Source organism: Molossus molossus, unplaced genomic scaffold (genome assembly GCF_014108415.1).
Source record: "Molossus molossus isolate mMolMol1 unplaced genomic scaffold, mMolMol1.p scaffold_m16_p_10, whole genome shotgun sequence".
In the NCBI taxonomy this organism is placed as follows: Eukaryota; Metazoa; Chordata; class Mammalia; order Chiroptera; family Molossidae; genus Molossus; species Molossus molossus.
In genome coordinates, this window is record NW_023425345.1 from 75,249,061 (window position 1) to 75,271,132 (window position 22,072).

Below are 22,072 nucleotides of genomic sequence, written 5' to 3' on the forward strand. Positions count from 1 at the left end.
TCACCCCCAGGACAGTACAAAAAGTCTTCCCATCTCCAGCAGAAGACTCTGGAGCATGGGTTGGGGGATCTTCTCGACTCTGCACTCTGGCAGGGCAAGGGTTAATGGTGAATTACAACATATCTCTGGGCCTCTGGGCTGAGTCACCTCCCACCGCCACTCCCCCCAATTCCTCTCCCCTGAAGTTTTATAAAGAGGACCAGAGACTGGAGAGTAAGAACAACTGGATGCAAGAGCCCCCCACCCCGCAGGCTCCCAGAAATTTCAGAGCAGAGGCCATAGTCAGCCTTGGGAGCTCCTGCCTGGTGGGGTCATGAACGGGTGGCTACTGTGGCTGGGCTTCCTACTTCCCATGACAGTCATAGGCCGGGCTCTAGGGCCTGCAGAGGAGGCAGCAGTGGTGAGTACTCTGGGTAAGAGGGACCTAGGCCAGGGGAGGGTTTAGGGTACTGTTCTACAGTCTCATCCAAGCCTCCCTCCTGGTCTCCAACCTGCCTGCCTTTCCCTTCCTTCCTCCACAACATCATCTACCCCTGCCCATCTCCCACTCTTTCTCTAAGGTGCCTCTCTTTTAATCTTTCCACATCTGTCTCCTCCTATCCTCATGGTCCTATTAGGTCACTTAGAGGCTTTACCTTGAGGCTAACATGCTCTTTATTCTGCTAACTCCTACCTCTGTCATAGGACTACCTTTTGCAATATGGGTACCTACAGAAGCCTCTAGAAGGACCTGATAACTTCAGGTTAGAAGATATCATGGAGGCTCTGAGGTGAGAGATCATAAAGTGCATGCCTTTGGGGTTGAGGTTGGAAGGTATTTCCCTCTTCTCCTCCTTTCCTCTCCCTACCCTTGCAGGGCCCACCCCTGCCTGACCTAAATCCATGGTGAGATCTAGGAAATGGGTGATTATCACTGTTAGGGTGGTGGACATGGGTTGAGATGGGGATTCAAAGATGAGAAGCAGTCATTGGATCTTCTGAGGCTCTAGACACTCCTTTGGAGGCTCCATATTATATTCAGGTACTAATACTGAGTCACATCCCACGTTAAGTATAATTTATATGTAAAACTATGAGTTTAGTTGAGGTTGAGTTGTTGATATGATGATGCCTTTTGTAGACATTTAATTAATCATTTATTTGTTTTTATTTATATTTGGATCCAGTGGACCATTTTTTGTTTTGCTGTCACGTATGTTCACAATCCCTTGAAAAGCCATAGCGCCTGCAGTGCCTGATGGATGAAATTGCTACAGAGTAGGCTGGATGGGAGGAGTACCCAGCCAGGAGGGGAGAAGGCTGAGGGAGGACAGGCCTTCAGGTGGCAGCAGTGGTGGGAGAGTCTCCAGGGCAGGGTGTCAGGACATATCGCCAGAGCAGGTTCGATGGCAATGGTGGGGGAAAGCTACACCCGAGGGGAACCTTACCCAAACAAGAGACTGGAGATGAGGAGGTGAAGTTGGAATACCCCATATCTCCAGAACAGAAGAGAAATTCCAAAGTCTGAGAACTGGATATAGGAGTAACCCCCTCAGCTTCAGAGATTCTGTGCCTTCTCATCTATCACCTGGGCAACAGAGGACCAAAGAGCTTTCCCTAGTTCTCAGTCATTCCAGATGCCCTTACCTTCCTAGACCTATCCTTCTCCCTCTTTTCAGAGTTTTTCAGGAAGTATCTGAGCTTCCAGTCTCAGGTCAGTTGGATGATGCCACAAGGGCCCGCATGAGGCAGCCCCGTTGTGGTCTGGAGGACCCCTTCAACCAGAAGACCCTTAAATACCTGCTGTTGGGTGAGGCCTGAGCCTGGGAAAGAGAGGGATAGGCAGAGGCGGCGTGGGCAGCCTATGCTAGCTTAGTGTTGAACGGATGGTCACCTGGTGATTACCTGATCATCACTTGCCTGGAGGGGATGTTACATAGCTTTGCTGAGTGAATGCACTAACTCAGTGGAGCTCTCTGGGATTGGCAGAAGAATTTGTGTTTCTAATCTATTTTCCGGTCCAATAATCAGGCCGCTGGAGAAAGAAGCACCTGACCTTCCGCATCTTGAACCTACCTTCCACCCTCCCACCCCACACAGCCCGGGCAGCCCTGCTTCAAGCCTTCCAGTACTGGAGCAATGTGGCTCCCCTGACCTTCCGAGAGGTGCAGGCTGGCTGGGCTGACATTCGCCTTTCCTTCCATGGCCGCCAAAGCCCATATTGCTCTAACAGCTTTGATGGACCTGGTAGGTACCAGCTCCTGGCTCTCACCAAACAGGCCTCTGGGATTATCTCTGTCCTCTTGAGCCAGGCTGATCCCTATGACCAACTGCGCCCTACAGTCTCTAAACACCTTCTAACATTCCCCTGGGGAAAGCTGATCACCTCGCTGGGACCCTGCTCAAAGCATACCCCAGAGAGGAGTGGACCAGAGAGGAGAGAATGGTTAGAAGGTAAAGTGACAGAGTGATGGTCATCCCTGTGAGAACTGGGTGATGACAGGAGAATCTGAAAGAAAAGAGAGAGGCATCCAAGAGACAGTGACTATAGATGAGGGAATTTTATGGGAATGGAGTGATTGGAGTTTATAACAGGCAAGGGAGCTCAAGCCTAGGAGCTCTGATCTCTTTCCTGTTCATCTTTGCCTTTATCCAGGGAGGGTCCTGGCCCATGCTGACATCCCAGAGCTGGGCAGCGTGCACTTTGATGAAGATGAGCTCTGGACTGAGAGGACCTACAAGGGGGTGAACCTTCGCATCATTGCAGCCCACGAACTGGGCCATGCCCTGGGGCTTGGGCATTCTCGATACACCCAAGCCCTCATGGCCCCTGTCTACTCTGGCTACCGGCCCCACTTCAAGTTGCACTCAGACGATGTGGCAGGGATCCAGGCTCTCTATGGTAGTTCTTTCCCCTAGTGATCATGAGGGTCAGTCTGATCAGCTTCTCTTCAGACTTGAAGAGGCAGGTCTAATCTCCATGGAGGGAAATGGCTTGGCTTATTTCTTTTCCTCCTGCCCAGTTATTCGGACTTCTATTTTCAGGAACTCCTTTTCTGACACTTCCATATCTAATCTTCCTTTGGGGCCTTTCTCCCCTCAGACCCTTTCTTGGGGATGAAGAATGAATATTCTAGCAAACCTCCTTCTTCCTAAACTAAAACATGTCTCCTGCTGATGTCAATCTGATCTTGCCTCCCACCAAGGGAAACTCTCTAGGATTCCCTTTCCCCATATCTATGGGGCCTCTGAGCCAAATTCACAGAAGAGTGAGGAGATCAGGAGTTATGAGTTCTCTCTCTAAGCAGCATTACATTACCTTGCAGGCAAGAAGAGCTCCGATACAGGGGATGAGGAAGAAGAGACGGAGCTTCTCACTGTACCCCAAGTGCCCACAGAACCCAGTCCCATGCCAGACCCTTGCAGTGGTGAACTGGATGCCATAATGCTGGGTAGGAGGCCTTTCCCCTCCAGGCTATTGCTAACCAGTGGGGGCAGCCTGCTGACCTCGAGACCTGGACAAATGGATATGACATGGGATAACAGCATGAGCAATGGAGGTTTGACACTAAGCAGGAGTTAGTGGTCATGGAAGGAGGCATGTGGCATGGGGAGGGAGGGTTCAGAGCCAAATTAAAAAATAAGCCAGGCAGGCATTTACTTTAGTTGCTACCCTGTAAGGGCCACTAAAACACATCTGGAAATGCAACAAGATGGAGAAAACTATATTAACTGGAATATCTATAAGAGAGAGTATTATACCTGCATGGAATGATAACTTGGAAGCCACTTGGGGTGGAAAGTGAGGTCTCCAAAGGGGGAGCAGCTATCTGCATGGTTTTTGTTTTGGTGAGTGGTCCAGAGCTCAATTGCTCTGAACAACAAAGGAGAGGCTGAACTCTGGGTCCTCCTTCTTTTTCCCCTTAACCTTATCGAATTAAAGTGGAATTAATTTTTGAGAAATCAGCCTGTGGGAGAAGGGCAAATTTTCAGACTGCCTGAGATAACCACAAGTCTTTATTTGATCCACGTTTTTTAAATTTGTTGACATACTTTTGCTCTCAGGGCCCCATGGGAAGACCTATGCCTTCAAGGGGAGCTACGTGTGGACTGTGACAGATTCAGGGCTGGGTCCCCTGTTCCAAGTGTCTGCTCTTTGGGAAGGGCTCCCAGGAAACCTGGATGCTGCTGTCTACTCTCCTCGAACACAATGGATTTACTTCTTTAAGGGTAAAGGGACTAGTTTATGTATCTTACCTGAGGATGTCCCACCATCAAAGAAGCCATAAAAAGGAGGGAGAGATGAGAAGTTTCTGAGAGGGCGAAAAGGAGGAACTAAAACTACTACCTGAGGACAGAGATGACTTGTTCTTACACGTTCTCAGGAGACAAGGTGTGGCGCTACGTTAATTTCAAGCTGTCTCCTGGCTTCCCCAAGAAGTTGAATAGGGTAGAACCCAACTTGGATGCAGCTCTCTATTGGCCAGTCAACCAAAAGGTGTTCCTCTTTAAGGTATATACTTCAAAGCAAGGGCAAATTCCTTCTCGGGATGGGTGAGCTACCCCACATGGAGAAGCTAAGACTTGCTCCTAAAGAGATTTGCAGCTGCAGTGGGCTGAGGGTGAATATATGGGGGTCCTTAAACTCTTTCCTCATCTTCCTCTTCTCCTTACCCATCCTACACCTAGGGCTCCGGGTACTGGCAGTGGGATGAGCTGGCCCGAAATGACTTCAGCCACTACCCCAAACCTATCAAGGGGCTGTTTACAGGAGTAACAGATCAACTCTCAGCTGCTATGAGTTGGCAGGATGGCCACGTCTACTTCTTCAAGGGCAAACAGTACTGGTACCTCAACCGGCAGCTTCGAGTAGAGAAGGGTTATCCCAGAGATACTGCCCACAACTGGATGCACTGTCGTCCCAAAATCCCAGATACTACCCCCTCCGGTGGAGACACCACTCCCTCAGCCACAGGCCCTGACCACTCAGTCACAGGAACAACCTTGGACACCACTTCCGCGATCATAGATACCACCTTGGATACCGACCACTCAAAGACACGATCTTAGATATGACCCCCTCAGCCACAGGCAACACCCTTTCATTCCCTGGTAATGTCACCCTCCCAGAGAACTAAGACCTCAACCTAATGTCTATTCACTGTACTGCAGGTGCTGCAGCAGGGGCATGGACCATAGACCTAAATGTCCCAGCTCTAGCCACCATTTTCCTGTGCTCTGGGTCAGCCCTCAACTCTATCCATTCTTCCCACCCCAGATAACACTTTCCAACTGTGTTATCTACTATCTGGAAGACAGTGATAGAGGGAAGGTGTCAATCAGGCCTGATAGGAGGCAACAGCTGGGAAGCAGAGTGCTTGGGTCCTTTTCTTTATGGATAAAATTCAAGAAAACAGCATGGCCAGTAAAATGACAAGGATTTTGGAATCCTTGAGAATCATATTTGTTGGTCTATGACTTGAGCAAGTTACTTAACCTCGTTGAGCTTCAGAGTCTCTATCTGTAAAATGATGCTAACACTGATCTTGCAGGGTTGTTGCATTAAATGAAATACTATATGTGAACAGCCTGACAGTATCTGGTACATTGTGTTTAATAAAGGCTAACTTCATGTTCATAAGAGGACTGAACAACTCTTCCTCTGGTTATGTAAGTATAGCTCCTACAGTAGCTCTGTCTTCTAAGGGAACCCTTATCTAATCTTTAGAGGACTTGTCAGTATGGCTCTTTGTTTTGGGGTGCAAAGAAACAAAGGAGCAGCAACAGTAGAGGCCAGACTCCCTGATTCAGTGTTTAATGCCACTTTATTCACATGTTCCCACGTGTTCCTCCCTCCCATCATAGCCTTGCTTCCCAAGGGAGGGATATATTTTTCTTCATGCTGTCTTGGGAATCAGGGAACTGACTTTGGGCAGGAGAATCATAGTGGGGAGAGTTAGAATGGATTAGTGGCTGGGACAAAGTTCTGGTTAATGAGAGGCAAAGAAGGCACTTGTCTCCCATACAGCCCCGAAGACCAGGCTCCTTTGGGCAAAAGGGCAACACTCTGGCATGTGGGCCAATGCTTCCTCCTTGGAGCAAGAAGCCAGCTTTTGGAGGAGGCAGGGGCTAAGCCAGGCACTGCCCCATGGTCTTCCCCACATCAAGAAGAGAAAGGAAGCACCATGGAGGACAATACCCCCAACTGAGGTAGGAGAAGGGGGCTTGAGCCTGTGGGGCCCAGCAAGAAAAGGATAATGAGGAACCCAACTACCCCTAATGAGTGGACTGGGGACTGGGGGATGCTGGAGCTCCTCTGTGCCCTTTTCCCCATCAAAAAAGCTATCAAGTGCTTCAGGAAGCTTCCTGCTTTTCTACAGTTCCTACAGAAACAGCCCCCCCCCCCCTTTACCATTGTGTGACACACTGAGGCAGGTATATAAAAGGCTATCTGGATAAGGCACCTCCTTAATTTGGAGGGAATTAGGGAGTCATTTACTTTCAGGACCAGGCCACCTCTATTATTGGACAGAGGTAGCTACTCATACTTCCATTACTCTCTTCTCCCCAAGATTCTTCTCTCTGTCTCTGAAACCTATTTCTACAGGGCTGGTCTAGGTTGGAGCATAGATTCCATTCCCAAGTCTACAAGGTGGGGGAAGTTTGTGTGTGGGTGCTGTGGGCTCAGACCCTATCCAACTAGTGTTCCCAGACACTTGCTAGGGGTATGGGGTGTCAGAGCAGGTTTAGGCTCAGGTCTGGGTGGAACTAGAAGGCGTGGTGAGGGGTACAGTGGAACCACAGTCAGAATCCAAGTCCAGGATGGTGTGGGGGGCTGGGGCCTGGTTGCCTGGCCCCAGTTGGCGCTCTCGAAGGCTCTGGAGATAACTCTGGAGGGACACAGGGCAGAGAGGACAGAAGGAAGAGCTTGGGTCAGTCCCTGTCCCACCCTGACCATGCCCATGTGCCCTCTGCCCCGTCCCCCAGAGTGTCCCCTCCCCCCCACTCACTGGAGCCAGACTGTCAGCAGGGCTCCTGGCATTGGGTGGGAGCTGGCGCCGATAGCTGCCCTCACAGAGCCCCACCCCAGGGGAGGTCCGATGCCACTTGGACTCTTGCTGACGGATCCGAAGGAGTTGGAGATGCCTTCGCTGGTGGCTCAAGACCACTGCTTGGGAGGGGGAAATGCAGACTGAGGAATCCTCTTTGGACCCCGAATCCCACCCCCAAACACACTCACACTCTAGAGAAATCCATTTGATCTCCTTGTTCTGGCTCTATCAAACCTCATCTTTGCCCCAGTTCTTCCAAAAGAAACCCCTCTTTGGAGGCTTCCTAATCTCTCTTCCTAAACTTTCCTCAGATCTTCCTTTTCTTCCATAACAGTCTCCAATAACTCTTTCCTGCTCTCCCTGACAATTTCTATTCCCATTCTTTACCCAGACTTTTGGCTCCTCCAACGCTAACTTCCTTTCAATGCCCTGTCCCATTCACCTTAGACACCTCTGCCCTCCTCTCAAGTGTATTTTCCCCCTTCCCCTCCTCAAGTCTGGGACTTGGGGACGTGAGAAGGCACAGGCTGGCTGCTTCTGTACCATGGCACTAACTTACCATTGGCGTGGGCTCCATGTTCCTCATCCATGAGCTTCCACTGGGCCAGGGCCCCAAGGGCCCCCAGGGCTGGCCAAGTTCCCAGCAAGACCCAGCTATACCAGCAGAGAGGAGGCAAGGCTGGAAGTGCCTGCAAGCGTTGGCCCAGCCGACTGCCCAGTGCTAGCCCTTCCAGGAAATAGTCAGCACAGGCCACCAGCACCGCAGCACCCAACAGAGCTGTGCCCAGAATGGTGAATGGACGTGGCCACCGAAGCGTGAGCAGGGCTCCCAGCAGTGCCAGCCCCACCAGCCCCCCAGCTGGCACCCAGGCTGAAGGTGGTTGGTAGATGGGTTCGGTGCCCAGCAGGGCCCCAGCACCCAGGGTTAGGCCTAGCAGGAGACCAGTCAGGAAGAGCCCAACACTGCGAACCAGCATGGTGACCAGGCCGCAGAGGAGTCCGATGCCCAGCGCAATGCCCGCGCTCACCTCCAGGCTCAGCTGTGTCTCTAGCACTCGCTCCTTGTGGCATAGCAGAAAGATCACCAGAGCTCCTGATAGCAGGCCCGAGAGAAACATCACTGCTTTGAAGCAGCGGTAGCCTGGGAAGGGAGGCAGGAGGCACTGAGAGGCAGAAAGGGAAGGGGGAGTCCACAGGGATGGCTCTGAGGATAAGCAGAAGAGCAGAAGACAGGAGCAACACACCCAGTACCTCAAGGCAAGAGGCAGAAAGGGATAATTTCAGGGAGGGCAAAGACTTTTCAGGAGCTGTGAGGGGACAGGAGGGAAAAGTCAGGAGGTAAGATGGATGCATTGAGGGGAGTAAGTATAGAAAGCAGGTCTAGTCCTTCCAGGGATGGTAGATGGGAATAAATCAGCATAAGCTGATTCAGGTTATTGGGGAAGGGTGAAGAAGCTTTAAGCATGGAGGATAATTTGGGAATGGAGTTTTGAAGAAGGCAAGAGGAAGGCAAGTGAGAGTGCATGGGCAGGGTTGTGGGGATAAAGAAGAAGAGCTGGCAGGAGCAGCATGGACCACACTGAAAGTAGGTATTCCCGACAGAGGAGTAGAGGTAGACCAGGAGCAAAGGAGAAAGTTAACATCATCCTTGAAGGGTGACAGTCTTGGGCAGCTGCCCCCCAGAACCCTGGCTCTGCCCTCACCGAAGCAGCAGTAGATGATTCCAAAGCAGCAGCAAAGAGCACACACCAGGGCAGGTGCCAGTTCAGGATTGTCCTGAGGTTCCAAGACACATCTTGGGTCTGGAGGCTCTGGGAGTTGTTGATTAAAGGGCCTGGAGTCAGAGGTCATGGCCAGGGGCAACAAAGCTTCCTCCATGGCAGGAAGAAAAGGTGGTCACAGAGGAGGAGGTCAGCTTCAGCTCCTCTCATCCATCCATGAATATCTTGAGGGGTTTGGGAAACCTGCAAGGGGGTAGGGGGCAGGAACTCAGGTGCCCATGAATCTTGAGGACTTTGTACCTCTATTTCATTTGAAGAAAGGACAGTTTCAGGAAGGAGCATGGCCCTGCTGGGGTAACTGAATAAATATATGGGGTTGGTTAATGGGGAGACAGCTGTCTCTTGACTACCCTCTGCAACAAGGACAATAACGAAAACTTAAATGAAAATCTTATGAGGTAATGAACTTTCTTTTGCCTGCAAACTTTTCAGGGTTGGGTAGGAGGAGGAGGAAGTCCTAAGATCTGTGGAGGGAGGGGTCCAGGGGCACTAATGGGACTGGGGGCTAAAGGCCCAGCAGCTTGTTCCAGCTGAAAAGAAATCTTGCCCCATCTGCAGCTGGGATTCAATATTACCACACTGGACTAGGAAGGGTGGGGTTAATAACGCGGGGAAGGAGAAAGAGGAGGGAATGAATCATGGTGGGGTCTCCCAACAGCTGCTCCTAACCCAGGGAAGAGGGGGTAAACAGGCACCAAAAGAGTTTGGGACAAGACATAAAGTAGAGACAGTCATTCACATTTGTCAGGGTTTTGAAACCTCTGCTTCAAATGGAGGAGATGAAGTTGTTGGAGGAAGGGGTATCCAGCCACAGTTCAACTCCAAGACCCATCTGGGAATAAGCAGGCACCTTGCCCACAGATATCTCACATCCTGGTAGCTTCTTGCACCTCCCCTCAGCACACTGGGACTTTTCCTACCCCTCCCTTTCCCCAGAGGTGTCAGGGCTGCCAGTGGGATTTGAATTCAGTTCCTGAGAGAACATCAAGGAGGAGCTGGCATTGGGGACGCTGTGGGAGTGGGGTAGGGTGTATGCAGGCACATTCCTTCAGCTGTTTTCTTTTGGACATCAAGGTCCTAACAGGCTGTAGGGTTGGCTTGGAGAATCCCTGGGACTCCTTTCCTCAATTCTCTGGAAAGCCTAAGGACCCTAAACAAGGAGAGGTTGGGGAGGGGGTGTTAACTACTCACCACCCTGCCAGGACTGAGGAGAGGAAGAGGGTAGAAGTGCTTCCCTAGACCCCCAGCTGCATCCCTGCCCGGAGGTCCTAGGTGTCCGGGCGGCTGTCGGGCGTGGGCACCCCCAGGGCTCCTCAGTTCGTTGCCCCCTAAACTCTTGCAAGTCGTAGCCCAAGCCCGAGAGCTAAATGCAACCAGCCTGGGGGGGGCGGGGGGCGGGTGGAGGAAGGGGACAGGGTGTGTGTGTGTGGGGGGTGACATCACGGGGCGGGCCCCTCCAACACTTTCCCTTGTGTGTGGGGGACTCAGTTTGCCTTCTGCTCGAGACTGGGACCAGAGACATCCCCCAACCATAGCAGGGAAGGGCCCTGGATGCACAAGAGGTTTGGGGAAAGTTCTCTGAATGCTTAGGCGATGACTCGACACTTGGAAGCTCTCAAAGCCCCAACTGGGGTCTCACCGCCCCCCTAGCTTTGGCTTGGTTTCTTCCACTTCCCAGAGAATTGGAGTATTGTCTTCTGGAGAACCTGGTGGTCGGGATTGGGGATTCGGGGAAGGGGCTCTTGCTGCTCTGGGGGCGCTGGCGAGGGTTTCATGGGTGGACAAACTTGCGGAGTAAGACGGAGTCTGGAAGGGGGACTAACGAGAGAGGCGTGTGCAGAGGAAGGGACCGACAGAGAGGGGACCCGAGCCGGGTCTGCGTGTGAGAGGGGTCGTTTGTCGTTGTCGACAGAACAGCTCGGTATGCAAATGAGATGTAAAGCAGCATGCAGATGAGTGCAATGTTTTTAGGCACTCCGTTCAGGTTCTGAGCCCAGCGGAGCTACGCTCCCAGTCTCCGGTCCCCCTCCGTGTCGGGGCCTGGGAGCTGCTTCCAGAGGGGCGGACCCAGGCCGTGGGAGCTGCAGTTATACGCGGCAGTTCGCCAGTTGGGTCAGAAGCTGGGGAGGCTCAGGGTTGCTAGGAAAGAAGGGGCAGCGCTAGGGGGACCAGGGCGGGGGCTGGCCCGGGGTGTCCTCTCCTCGATCTAAGGAGAGGACGTGATACCAAAGCGCCTCTGTCCTCGCTACAGTTCCCGGGGAAGGGATCAGGGTGGCGGCCCCTCTACGCTCCCTAGTTTTGTCTGCGAAGGAAACAGACTGTAGCTCGGTGGCTTTCCTCTATCTCCCAATCTCGGCAAAGCTCAAGGATCCAGCCAGAGGAACCCTGAGAATCTGCCCCCAGATCGCAGGCACTATTGCAGCATCCACTTGTTTCACTTTCAGCGGTGCAACTTGCAGGGATTCCACTCGAGCACGCGGAGGGCTGCAGCAGAGGGCCCTTTAAGGGGCGGTGCCAGTACTTCCCCAGGACCGCCGCCTCCGATTTGACTCTGCGCGTGCTAGACTGACTCACGCCTCCGCCTACCGCTTTTTCTTTTCCTTCCTGTCTCTTCCCTGGTGACCCCGGATGTGGAAATAGGCGTAAATCGGCGTCTGCGGCGGAGACGGAAGGCGGAAGCAGAGCTTGAGCGGGAGGCGGAGCCGGGGGAGCTCATCTCTCAGCTCCCCTGGCTCTGGGCCCAGCAGCCGGAGGGGGAGGAGTTACCTCCGCTCCTCCGTACGTTACCTTTGCCCGGTCTACCCAGCTCTAGGTTTCCCGGGTTGTCTGTCTTAGGGGCCACCTAAGCTCCACCCTCAGGTCTTCTTTATTTCTTTTTAAAAATTTATTTTTGTTACAGATGTGTTTTTATTAATTTTTGTTACAGATGTTTCTTCTCCCTCCCATTGACACCCTTCCCCCCCGCTCCCGCCCCCCCTTCTCAGTATTGTTGTCTATGTCCATTGGTTTTGTATATATAGTCTTTGGTATATCGTTGCCCCTCCCCGCGCCCTCAGGTTTTCTTTAAGGGCCTTACGGTCCTCACCCTGTTCAGGCAGCCTACGGCCCTCCTTTCTGGTCGTCTTTCCCAAGAGTAGCCCCAGGACCACACCCTTCCTCTTTCCAGGATTCAGAACTGTATCTTTCTGAAGAGAGAAGAAAAAATTAAGTGGAGTTGGAGGAGGGGGCAGGGGGTAGTGTGGTTAATGTAGTATTGGTTTATTGCTATGGTTAATTAATTATGCATCATATATATCCCCAATTTAAGGTTATTTAACCCCTTTCTTGGTCCTATTCTTGATTATCCCCACCTTGATACTTTTGTTACAGGCATCAGAACTTACCATGATGGCTGTGACCTAAAATCTCCAGGAAGCCCCTGGGTCATGGCCCAGAAGCACCCCAGAGAAAGAGGGTTGTATAGAGCCCACCACAGTGGTGGTGCCTCCCTGGAGACTTTAGAACCCTCTGTAGACCCTGAAATACTTTCATTCTCTGGACTCAGGGACTCAGTGAGGCCTGCTCCTAATGGTACCAGCTGCCTCACAAAGCACTCTAGCCCTAAGTACACACAGCCCCCAAACCCAGCCCACTGGTCAGATCCAAGCCATGCCCCGCCAAGGGGTCCAGGACCCCCTAGAGATGGAGAAGACCCTGATCAGAGTGAGACATTTTTGGAAGAAGAGTCAGAAGTGGACCAGGAACTCTCAAAAGATGGGAACCCTTCTTTTCTTTCCATTCCATCTGCTTCCAACTGCCAGGGAACCCTTGGAATCCCTGAAGGGCCTTACTCTGGGGGAGGAGATAGCTCTTCTAGCAACTTTTGCCACCATTGTACCTCTCCAGCTTTAGGGGAACATGAAGAATTGGAAGAGGAATATGATGATGAGGAACTCAAGTTTCCCAGTGATTTTTCACGTGTGCCCAGTGGAAAGAAACCTCCACCCCGGAGACAGCGGCACCGTGTTCCAGCCAAGGAGGATACTTGGGAGGGTGGACGCAGAGATCCCAGGTCCCCTGGTCGACAGCGGCTGGGCCGGAAACGAAGTCAGCCAGATAAGCGCAGAGGCCTGGGATTATGGGGAGCAGAAGAACTGTGTCAGCTTGGACAAGCAGGCTTCTGGTGGCTGATTGAACTGCTGGTATTGGTGGGAGAGTATGTGGAAACTTGTGGCCATCTCATCTATGCATGCAGACAGCTGAAAGGCAGTGATTTGGACCTTTTTCGAGTCTGGGCAGGATTCTGGGCTGAACGGCTGAGTGGCTGGGCCCAGGTGATGTTCCAATTTCTGAGCCAGGGATTTTGCTATGGGGCAGGGCTATTCACCCGTTTTCTTAGGCTACTGGGTGCTTTGCTGCTTCTGGCTCTGGCCCTCTTGTTGGGCTGTCTGCAGTTGGGCTGGCGGTTTCTTGTGGGACTGGGTGACCGGTTAGGCTGGAGAGGTAAAGCCACCTGGCTCTTCTCTTGGCTGGATTCTCCCACTTTGCATCGTTGTCTGATTCTGCTGGGAGATAGCAGGCCATGGCAGCAGCTGGTAAGAATGGTTCAATGGGGTTGGCCGGAGTTGCCTTGGGTCAAACAGAGGACTAACAGGCAGGGGAATGCACCTGTAGCTAGTGGTCGCTACTGCCAGCCTGAAGAGGAAGTGACTCGACTCTTGACCATGGCTGGGGTTCCTGAAGATGAGTTAAACCCTTTCCATGTGTTGGGGGTTGAAGCCACAGCATCAGATGTTGAACTGAAGAAGGCCTATAGGCAGTTGGCAGTGATGGTGAGTATCCTTCTCCTCTGTTTCCTGAACCTCTTTTGTTCCCATATTTCATTTTCTAATTTTAGGGATAGTAAAATAAAGGGAAGGCAGAGAAAAAAGTCAACTTTAAGCTAAAGAGTAACTTTAATTCTTAGAAAAGAGTCATAATTACTTTTTCCACATCTACTATGGGATCCGACATTCCTTTCATTTTTAAGTTTTTTTTTTGGTCATGAGATTCCTTTTCTTAATGAAAAAAATGAACCTGATATATCAGGCAGTGTTGGACTCACTCATCGTGAAATATCAAAATGAAGTCCCTCTGACTAGGGTGGAGAAGAGGGCTAGGCAGAAAGCTTGTCAGTTCCTCTCCCTGAACAAATGAGGGTTTTGTTTTTTTTTAACACAGGGAAATCCAGCAATCTGTCCCAGAAAGGCAAGTGTGGACCTAGTATGGGATGGTTCAGGGAGTGCATGTGAGTGATTATTCTAGGACTAGGTCAAAGAAAACAAGCTATTTCAAGACCAGCAACCCAGAGTGGGAAAGGGAAGGAAAATGGAATATAAATCATAAAGAGACATATGCAAATGTATGTTATACATGAAAATATGGTTGCTTTTGTTGATAAAAGGGTAGTTACGGGTGGGAGTTGTGATGCACCACATGCTTTAGGGAAACTTTAATACAAGCATTCAATCAAATTGCTATTAGAAGTTGATATTAGGTTGCTATTTTTTTTTTAATCCTCACCTGAGGATATTTTTCCATTCTTGTTCAGATAGAGTGGGAGGGAGGGAGAGAGAGAGAAACATCGATGTGAGAGGGACACATCGGCTGGTTGCTGGGGATGAACCACAACCGAGGTACATGTCCTTGACCAGAATCAAACTTGCAATGTGGGCTGATGCTCTAACCACTGGCCAGGGCTTAGATTGCTATTTTTAGATATGATTGTTATTGCTATTTCTGTATAAGTGAAACTATATTATGAATATAAATAATATGTGTAAATTGCACAGGAGGTCTGTTTGACAATGTATGGAACTGGACTGGCAAAATATCAGTGTTGCAGATTACCTTGAGTTGCATGACACCAGAGGGATGGGCAACCATGGTTTCCATTAACCATTCAACACACAATCGAGTACCAGAAGTACCAGATCTGTAACTTACCAGAGTACTAAATTAGTTTGGTGGGAAATGCATGCCCCCTTAGTGGCTAGCCTGGGATATTCTTAGAGTGGGGGAACAACTAAATTGTTACTAATAGTAGAGCTTTTTTCTCACCTTTACACATCTTTTAGCAGATATCTCTTGGGGAATATCATTCTTCCAAAAAAATTTATTTTCAACTTACTTTCTTGGAGTGGAGATGATGTTAAGTTCTCCAATTCTCAATACACCTGCTCCACACCCTTAAGTTCCTCCTTGTTCTGAGTCAGAGTATCTGTGGGCTTCCCCCTCCCCCCAATTTATCTTCAGAGAGAGTGGGAGGGAGGGAGGGAAAAACATTGAAACATCAATGTGAGAGACACACATCTATTGGTTGCCTCCTGCACAACCCGACCAGGGCTGGGAACCAAACTGCAAGTGAGGTACATGCCCTTTACTGGAATTGAACCCGCTACTCTTTGGTCCGTGGTCCAACGCTTGATAACCACTGAGCTACACCGGACAGGGCTGTGGGCTTTTTTTTTTTTTAAGCATCTTTTTAAAAAATTGATTTTAGAAAGAGGGAGAGGGAGAGAGAGAAACACCAGTGAGAGAGAACATCGACTGGGGATTTGACCCATAATCTGGGCATGTGCCCTGACCAGGAATCAAAACGGTGACCTCTTGGTGCATGGGTCAAAGCTCATCCACTGAGCCACACCCACCAGGCAATGTGGGCTTCTTTTATAGAACCTCTCACTGCCATTATTAGACCCCAGAGTGACCAAGACCACAAGGTTGTTCTATAAGTTTGGGACTATGGGAGATTTGACAGCGTTCTGCTTATTTGACATCAGTCAAGAGACTAGCTTTATCTCTGTATTTTGGGGGAATTAGAGTGGGAACAATAAGAAAATTGTAGGAAGAGAGGACATTGTCTTGGAGAAAAGGCTGAAAAGTGGATAACAAGTCTGTGAAATAAAATTGCTATTTATTTCTGGGACAGAAAAGCAAACTATTGTAGGAAGATTTGAGTAGATATGAGAATTTTTTAGTTAGAAAAGTGTTTGAGGATGTAATATATTTGAAACTCTTACTTTGTAACTGATAATAAAGTTAAAATGTGAGGGCTTAGTATACATGTGTTAGGTCAGGTGACCAACCCATCCATCCCTATTTGCCAGATATCGAGGGATTTCCTAAGACATGAACTTCACTACTAAAACTGAGACAATCCCAGGTGCACAGGGATGCCGGATCACCCTAGTACAGATTCTGTGCTATATACTTCACATATTTTCTCATTTAATACTCCCAACACCCATGATAGACAAAATATTCTAGGTCATGTAGCTAATAGGGACATCTGGAACTTGAACAGAGATTCTCTATAGAGCCAGAGCAATTAATTATTAAGCTGTTGACTCTCCAAAAGAGTAGTGAAAGAGAACCATTTCACATGAGGTTTTTTTTTTTTTGTTTTTTTTTTTAATAGTTTATTGATTTTTTAGAGAGAGAGAAACATCAATGTGAGAGCATAACATCAATCAACTGCCTCCTGCACATCCCCACTGGGGATCAAGCCTGCAACTTGGGCATGTGCCTTTGAAGGGGAATTGAATCAGCAATCTTGGTACATGGGATGACACCCGACCAACTGAAGCCCCACTGGCCAGGGCTACCATTTGACATGAGGTTTTGACCCAAATAAGGAGAGTATCGGAGTGGATGTGATGAAATCTTTGTCTCGGTAGGTTCATCCTGATAAAAATCATCATCCCCGGGCTGAGGAGGCCTTCAAGGTTTTACGGGCAGCTTGGGACATTGTCAGCAATCCTGAAAGGCGGAAAGAATATGAGATGTAAGTTGGAGATGGGAAATTATCAGGTAGGGTAAATGGATAATCTTCAGTAGCAGAGGTCCCTGGAGTTGTGGGTGGAGGCCCTCTGAGGTGGAGAGAATCAAGGTTGCTTGTCTTTCTAGTAAGCCACAGGCCTTAAGAGGCCAATAGATCTGTCTCCTTTGTTCCTTGCTCAATACCCTCTGATTTACAAAGCTTTTCTTCTCTTAGGAAACGAATGGCAGAGAATGAGCTGAGCCGGTCAGTGAATGAGTTTCTGTCCAAGCTGCAGGATGACCTCAAAGAAGCAATGAATACTATGATGTGCAGCCGATGCCAGGGAAAGCATAGGTATGAAATAGGAATAGAACAGCCACAACTTAGGGATTGGGTAGCCAAAGACCTTCTTTGTGAGTATTGTTGGTAGTTGTGGGATACAGATGGCGAGTAGAAGAATCCTTATGTTTCTACTTCTGCTATATTGTCAAGAGATTGGGGATTTGAGTTAGTAAGAAAAAAAAGTATTTTTTAGTTTTAAAATAGAAGATTGAGAGGATGTGCATAGGCATATTTAACAACTTAGGGGAGATAATTTTTAATTTTAGATCTTTCGGCCACATTTGTCAGAAATGATGAGACTACAGCAATGCCAGTCTTGACATTATTAAGGAATTTTCCTTCTGTTGGGTTGCAGGAGGTTTGAGATGGACCGGGAACCTAAGAGTGCCAGATACTGTGCTGAGTGTAATAGGCTGCATCCTGCTGAAGAAGGAGACTTTTGGGCAGAGTCAAGCATGTTGGGCCTCAAGATCACCTACTTTGCACTGATGGATGGAAAGGTGTATGACATCACAGGTACACTTCTGTTCTTTATAAATATGGGTTCTTATACGCTTAAAACTGTGATGTATTGGCTAATCATTTCTCATGTGTGCAGAGTGGGCTGGATGTCAGCGTGTGGGAATCTCCCCAGATACTCACAGAGTCCCCTATCACATCTCATTTGGTTCTCGGATCCCAGGCACCAGTGGACGACAGAGGTAGGTGGTATTTCTTTCAATAATCTGAATATGGTTTCAGATGACATGGTTTTTAGGATACCTAGATGTCTCACCCTTTAAGAAGTTTGGTTGCCTGGTCAGCGTGGCTCAGTGGTTGAGCGTCAACCAATGCACCAACAGGTCGCCAGTTCGATTTCCGGTCAGGGCACATGCCCAGGTTGTGGGCCAAATCCCCAGAGGGGGGCATGCAGGAGGCAGCCAATTGATGTTTTTATCTCTCTCTCTCTCTAAAATCAATAAAGAAAAAAAAATTTTTTTTTAAAAGTTTGGTAACTGCCAGGGTGGAGGTATGGCTCAGTAGTTGAGCATCGACCCATGTACCAAGAGGTCACTGGTTCAATTCCTGGTCAGGGCACATGCCTGGGTTGCAGGCTTGATCCCCAGTAGCAGGGCATGCAGGAGGCAGCTGATCCATGTTGATATTTTTCTCTTCCTCTCCCTTCCTCTCTCTAAAATCAATAAAAACATATTTTTAAAAAAAATTTGTAACTGACCCAATATATCTTAAACTTAGGTATTAATAGGCAACACAGGTACCATTTGACCCTTAATCTCTTTTGCCTCATTCTTCTTCTGTTTTCCTCTCAGAGCCACCCCAGATGCCCCTCCTGCTGACCTTCAGGATTTCTTGAGCCGGATCTTTCAAGTACCCCCAGGACAGATGTCCAATGGGAACTTCTTTGCAGCTCCTCATCCTGGCCCTGGGGCCACGGCAGCTTCCAAGCCCAACAGCACAGTACCGAAGGGAGAAGCCAAACCGAAGAGGCGGAAGAAAGTGAGGAGGCCCTTCCAACGTTGACACTTGTTTTCTTCTTTCCTCAAATCAATGTCAGGGAGTCAAAAGGGCTGTGTACAGCACAGGATGGAGTTTGATTTGTTTATTTTTAAGTATTTAAAAAAGGGAAAGGTTTAAGCTCAAATTGTTCACTCAGTACTTGTAGGAAGCCCCAGAACCACTCTCCCTCTTCCACCAGCACCCAGGAACTGAATCTTGTCTTTTGACAATACCAAAGAAATAGGGGGTGGCTAGAGCAAAGAATCTAGGGCATGGACCTGGGCTGGACAATATCTCCCACAGTAGTGTGGGAGTTGGGTATTTCCCTGGGGTCTGTATGCCTTTGTCTTGTACTTTGCTTCTATAGCAGATGACACTTTACTCCCTCTTTTTAAACTACAAGTCTATCTTATCTCTTGACCCATTTCAGGAGGGAGCCCCCTTCCTTTAGCCCAATATACTAGTTAAAAGACAGAACAAGAAAGCATGTAGCCCTAATTATAGGAGATACATAGAGTTCAGAGAGTGGGAACTCTGAATTTTTCCTCTGACTTTCACCTTGTGGGTAACTGCCCAACTTCATGCTTGTTGCTGCAGGGATGGCCAAAACTAATGATTTAAAAAAATCAGACTCATGCCCTCTGCCCTTGTGTGAGGGGGAAGGATAAATGGGGCTCCTGGCAGCCCCCTTACGATCCGAGGGTTTGTATTTTTTTAAGTTTATTCATATTTGTATGTATATAACTATTTAAAGCCAGGGGATTATCTTTCTATAAATATATAACTGGCAACCTGTTTCTTCCCTCTTCTTTGCCCTTACAGCCGGTGTCCTTTTTCTCATTTGAGAATCCTTTCTCTGTGTTAGCTGAGAGTGAAGGGCACCTCCTATTGAACTGAGAGAGGGGATAAAAAATACCTTAGAGAAGTCTGTGCAGTAAGTCACTGTTCCATCTTTCTTCCCCAGCATTATGAGGACATCTCCCTACCCTCCCTGCTGACCAAATAGTAGCCATATCTGAAAAAATTCACCTTTATTATAAGGAAAATACACAGCAAAACAGAACTGGAAGGTGGTGGGGGTGGAATACTTGGAAAAACCAAACAAGCTGCCCAAACATGGCCTCCTCCTGTGGAGGAGAGTGATTTGTTCCTTACCTCATCTGCCTTTCCTAGTTCAAAGAAGCCTGCTCCTAGCAGGGCTAGGCCCAGGGAGCCGCATTTTCCAATCTGTTCCAGGGAGTTGGGAACAGTTGTATAGTTCTCAGGCTTTCAAGATAAAGAAGACAGTTTGGAGAAGGGAAAGATGTTACAGCCTTTTGTTCCAATGTTGTCCTCAGTCCCATTCCTCAGTATTTATTGATGCCAAAGAGACGAACCCCATGGAATTGGGGCAACTTAGGCAGCAGTACACTGAGCAATGAGGCTGTGTTGATGAGGAAGTGAGCAGCATCATACTTGGTGTAGAAGCTGGCTAGGAGGTAGCTGGGGAGAAAAGAAATAGGTTGAATGAAGTTGGCTTTCCATATCCATAGTCATGCCTCTCCAGTGTCTTTCTCTTCTATTTAAAATGAATAGTTTTATTGCATGTAGTCCTAGGATATCTGAAAATGTCCAAGGGTTGGAGAGATAATCAGCACCTTTAACTGGAGATTTGTAAGTTGGTTTGTGTGTTTTTTTTTGTTAATGACATAATGGCAAATGATAGCTGAAGCATTTTCAGCCTGTATCACTGTTAAGTCCTCTTTGCTTCCACTCCCCACAGTCAGTTTTCACAGATTTACATCAGTTCTGCTTTGATTTATTCACATCTTTTGGAAGTGTAAAATACTTAGTTTTTTCACTCCCTTCTCCATTCTTCTACCACCAAGGAGGCAGCAAGGAATGCTTGATTACTGCCTTCTATTTTTTTAATGCTCTTCCTAAATTTTGACTTAGTATGCCATAATATCTTCAAAGGGTCTATCTAAGTGATTAGTATGCTTTTTTTTTTTTTTTTTAAAGCTTCCCGGGGGTCTTTGTACCTGGCTCTTGGAGTATTTCCCATATCTCCCCCTGGACTCACAGTACAATAGGAGAGATGCTGAGGAATTTGCGGGAAGAGGTAAATTGGAGTCCGTAGTCCATCTGTTCCCAGTGTGTCAGTAGCCGAGCCTTTCCTTGGTCAGGGGTCTCAAAGGGTGTCCCTTTCACCGTATGTAGGAAGACATACATAGCCTGGGAGGAAAGAAGGAGCAGTTTGAAGGGGCACAATGTAGTCCTTTAGCCCAAGAATTAAGATCCCAAAAGGAAGATATATACCCCCAAATAATTGCGGATTTTATTTTGTTTTTGTTTAGGAAGCCCTGGGGTGGGTAGTATAAGGGTGTGGTTTAGTGCTCACCAAGTTGTGGATGACGTTGGTCAGGGTCCAGACAACAGGAATGCTGAAGAAGGGGATGCTGAGCAGAACCACATGCAGCAGTCCTACCAAGATGATGTAGGCCAGCCAGATGCCCCGGCTATTCATCACTCGAGTGTTGGGATTTACTTCACTGTGTGCCACCCCCACATTCATCCTACCACAATGGGGGATCAGGCAGGAGTCCACCTCAATTTCCTCTTAACCCCTCTTTGACTCCCCCTCCCCATTGCCTCTTGAATAGCTCAAATCCCCTGAGCTGTGTTAGGAATTAAAGAACATCCCCATCACGCACAAAGGAAAAACGACTTGGCGGGCTGGGGGACTTAAAAGGCAAATAGAGTCCTCTCTACATCTTAGAGACATATGGCAATCGTATGCTCTGATTCTTACACTTAAAAGCTGTCACTTGAAGAAGTAAGTCTAGGCTTGGGCACCTGCTTCAAGTAGCAAAGGAAACTGAAATATCTCACTTTATTTTCCTGAAGAAGTTAATAAGGAAGCATGAAGAGGTTCACGGGAAACAATTCACTAAGGAGGGGTGGAGGATAAAGCTACTTCCAATCCCCACCTCGACTCGGGCTTGCCAGTCCTGTCTCTCATCCCCTTGGCATGTAAGCAGCCAGCATCCCACTTCCTTTTCTCAAGCGTGAGGCGTTGGAGGAGTTTACCCAGGGTTTTGGGTTGGGCTTGGAAGGGACCCGAGTTGAGAGCCTCCAGATTGAGCCCTAGCCCCGTCCAGGGGCGGCTCAGATCGTCTGAAGTCGGCTCCTTAAAATCGTGCTAGTCTGAAGTCGATGCCTAATTTGGAAGCAGCTCTTGCCCGCCGCTCTCTACCTAAACCTTAATACTGAACCGGCCCCATGCTCCTCCCAGCTTCCCTCTCTCGTACATCGGCTCTCCTCAGCGCTCCTCTCTTGGTATTTAACTCGCCGCCAGTCCACCCCCGCTTCTCCCCGTTCGCCTCCCACCATTTTTCCTAAGCACCCCTTTCCCGTCTCGGAAACCCCTACCTGCAAGCTTCAGGAGCTAGTCCGCTAGGGGCACAGCGCTCGCTTCTACACCTGTGGTCTCCAGGAAGCAGCCGCCCTCGCTCATCTGAAGTCTCCCTACTGGTGGAACAGAATCAGCGCTGCCGCCACCCACTGGCTGGCAGTCTGCAATGGAGACGCACAATTGGTCGCCGTTTCCGTCGTTCGGAAGGCGCAGAACCCGCTCCTCTCCCTGCCCCACCTTCTGAGAG

At 49.0% G+C, this 22,072-nt stretch overlaps 4 protein-coding genes across 6 annotated transcripts; 2 read left to right on the forward strand and 2 right to left on the reverse strand.

The window, feature by feature from the left end:
- Positions 1-239: 239 nt before the first annotated feature.
- On the forward strand, positions 240-5,501 carry MMP19 (matrix metallopeptidase 19). Its single transcript, XM_036252405.1, has 9 exons — positions 240-400; positions 685-770; positions 1,659-1,789; positions 2,011-2,226; positions 2,636-2,881; positions 3,306-3,431; positions 4,045-4,209; positions 4,365-4,492; positions 4,669-5,501. The coding sequence occupies exons 1-9, from the start codon at positions 314-316 to the stop codon at positions 5,047-5,049; spliced, it is 1,566 nt and encodes a 521-aa protein (XP_036108298.1). The 5' UTR covers positions 240-313; the 3' UTR covers positions 5,050-5,501.
- A 914-nt stretch (positions 5,502-6,415) lies between these two features.
- Positions 6,416-10,111, reverse strand: LOC118624390 (transmembrane protein 198-like). 2 transcript variants are annotated; one of them, XM_036252616.1, is made up of 5 exons: positions 10,004-10,111; positions 8,735-8,995; positions 7,591-8,172; positions 6,990-7,147; positions 6,416-6,869 (listed from the first exon to the last, which is right to left on the reverse strand). In XM_036252616.1, the coding sequence occupies exons 2-5, from the start codon at positions 8,907-8,909 to the stop codon at positions 6,732-6,734; spliced, it is 1,053 nt and encodes a 350-aa protein (XP_036108509.1). In that variant the 5' UTR covers positions 8,910-8,995; positions 10,004-10,111; the 3' UTR covers positions 6,416-6,731. The 2 variants fall into 2 exon arrangements, with proteins under 2 accessions (XP_036108509.1, XP_036108507.1); XM_036252614.1 differs by having other exon boundaries at positions 6,990-7,150.
- Positions 10,112-12,076: 1,965 nt separating this feature from the next.
- On the forward strand, positions 12,077-18,527 carry DNAJC14 (DnaJ heat shock protein family (Hsp40) member C14). The gene is made up of 6 exons (XM_036252229.1): positions 12,077-13,623; positions 16,510-16,616; positions 16,827-16,946; positions 17,290-17,450; positions 17,533-17,635; positions 18,245-18,527. The coding sequence occupies exons 1-6, from the start codon at positions 12,238-12,240 to the stop codon at positions 18,453-18,455; spliced, it is 2,088 nt and encodes a 695-aa protein (XP_036108122.1). The 5' UTR covers positions 12,077-12,237; the 3' UTR covers positions 18,456-18,527.
- On the reverse strand, positions 18,415-21,938 carry ORMDL2 (ORMDL sphingolipid biosynthesis regulator 2). 2 transcript variants are annotated; one of them, XR_004958343.1, is made up of 5 exons: positions 21,843-21,914; positions 20,812-20,986; positions 20,494-20,645; positions 19,587-19,913; positions 18,415-18,468 (listed from the first exon to the last, which is right to left on the reverse strand). XR_004958343.1 is itself a non-coding variant. In XM_036252230.1 (4 exons), the coding sequence occupies exons 2-4, from the start codon at positions 20,983-20,985 to the stop codon at positions 19,778-19,780; spliced, it is 462 nt and encodes a 153-aa protein (XP_036108123.1). In that variant the 5' UTR covers position 20,986; positions 21,843-21,938; the 3' UTR covers positions 18,650-19,777. The 2 variants fall into 2 exon arrangements, 1 of the variants encoding a protein (XP_036108123.1); XM_036252230.1 differs by lacking the exon at positions 18,415-18,468 and having other exon boundaries at positions 18,650-19,913; positions 21,843-21,938.
- Between the last annotated feature and the right edge of the window lie 134 nt (positions 21,939-22,072).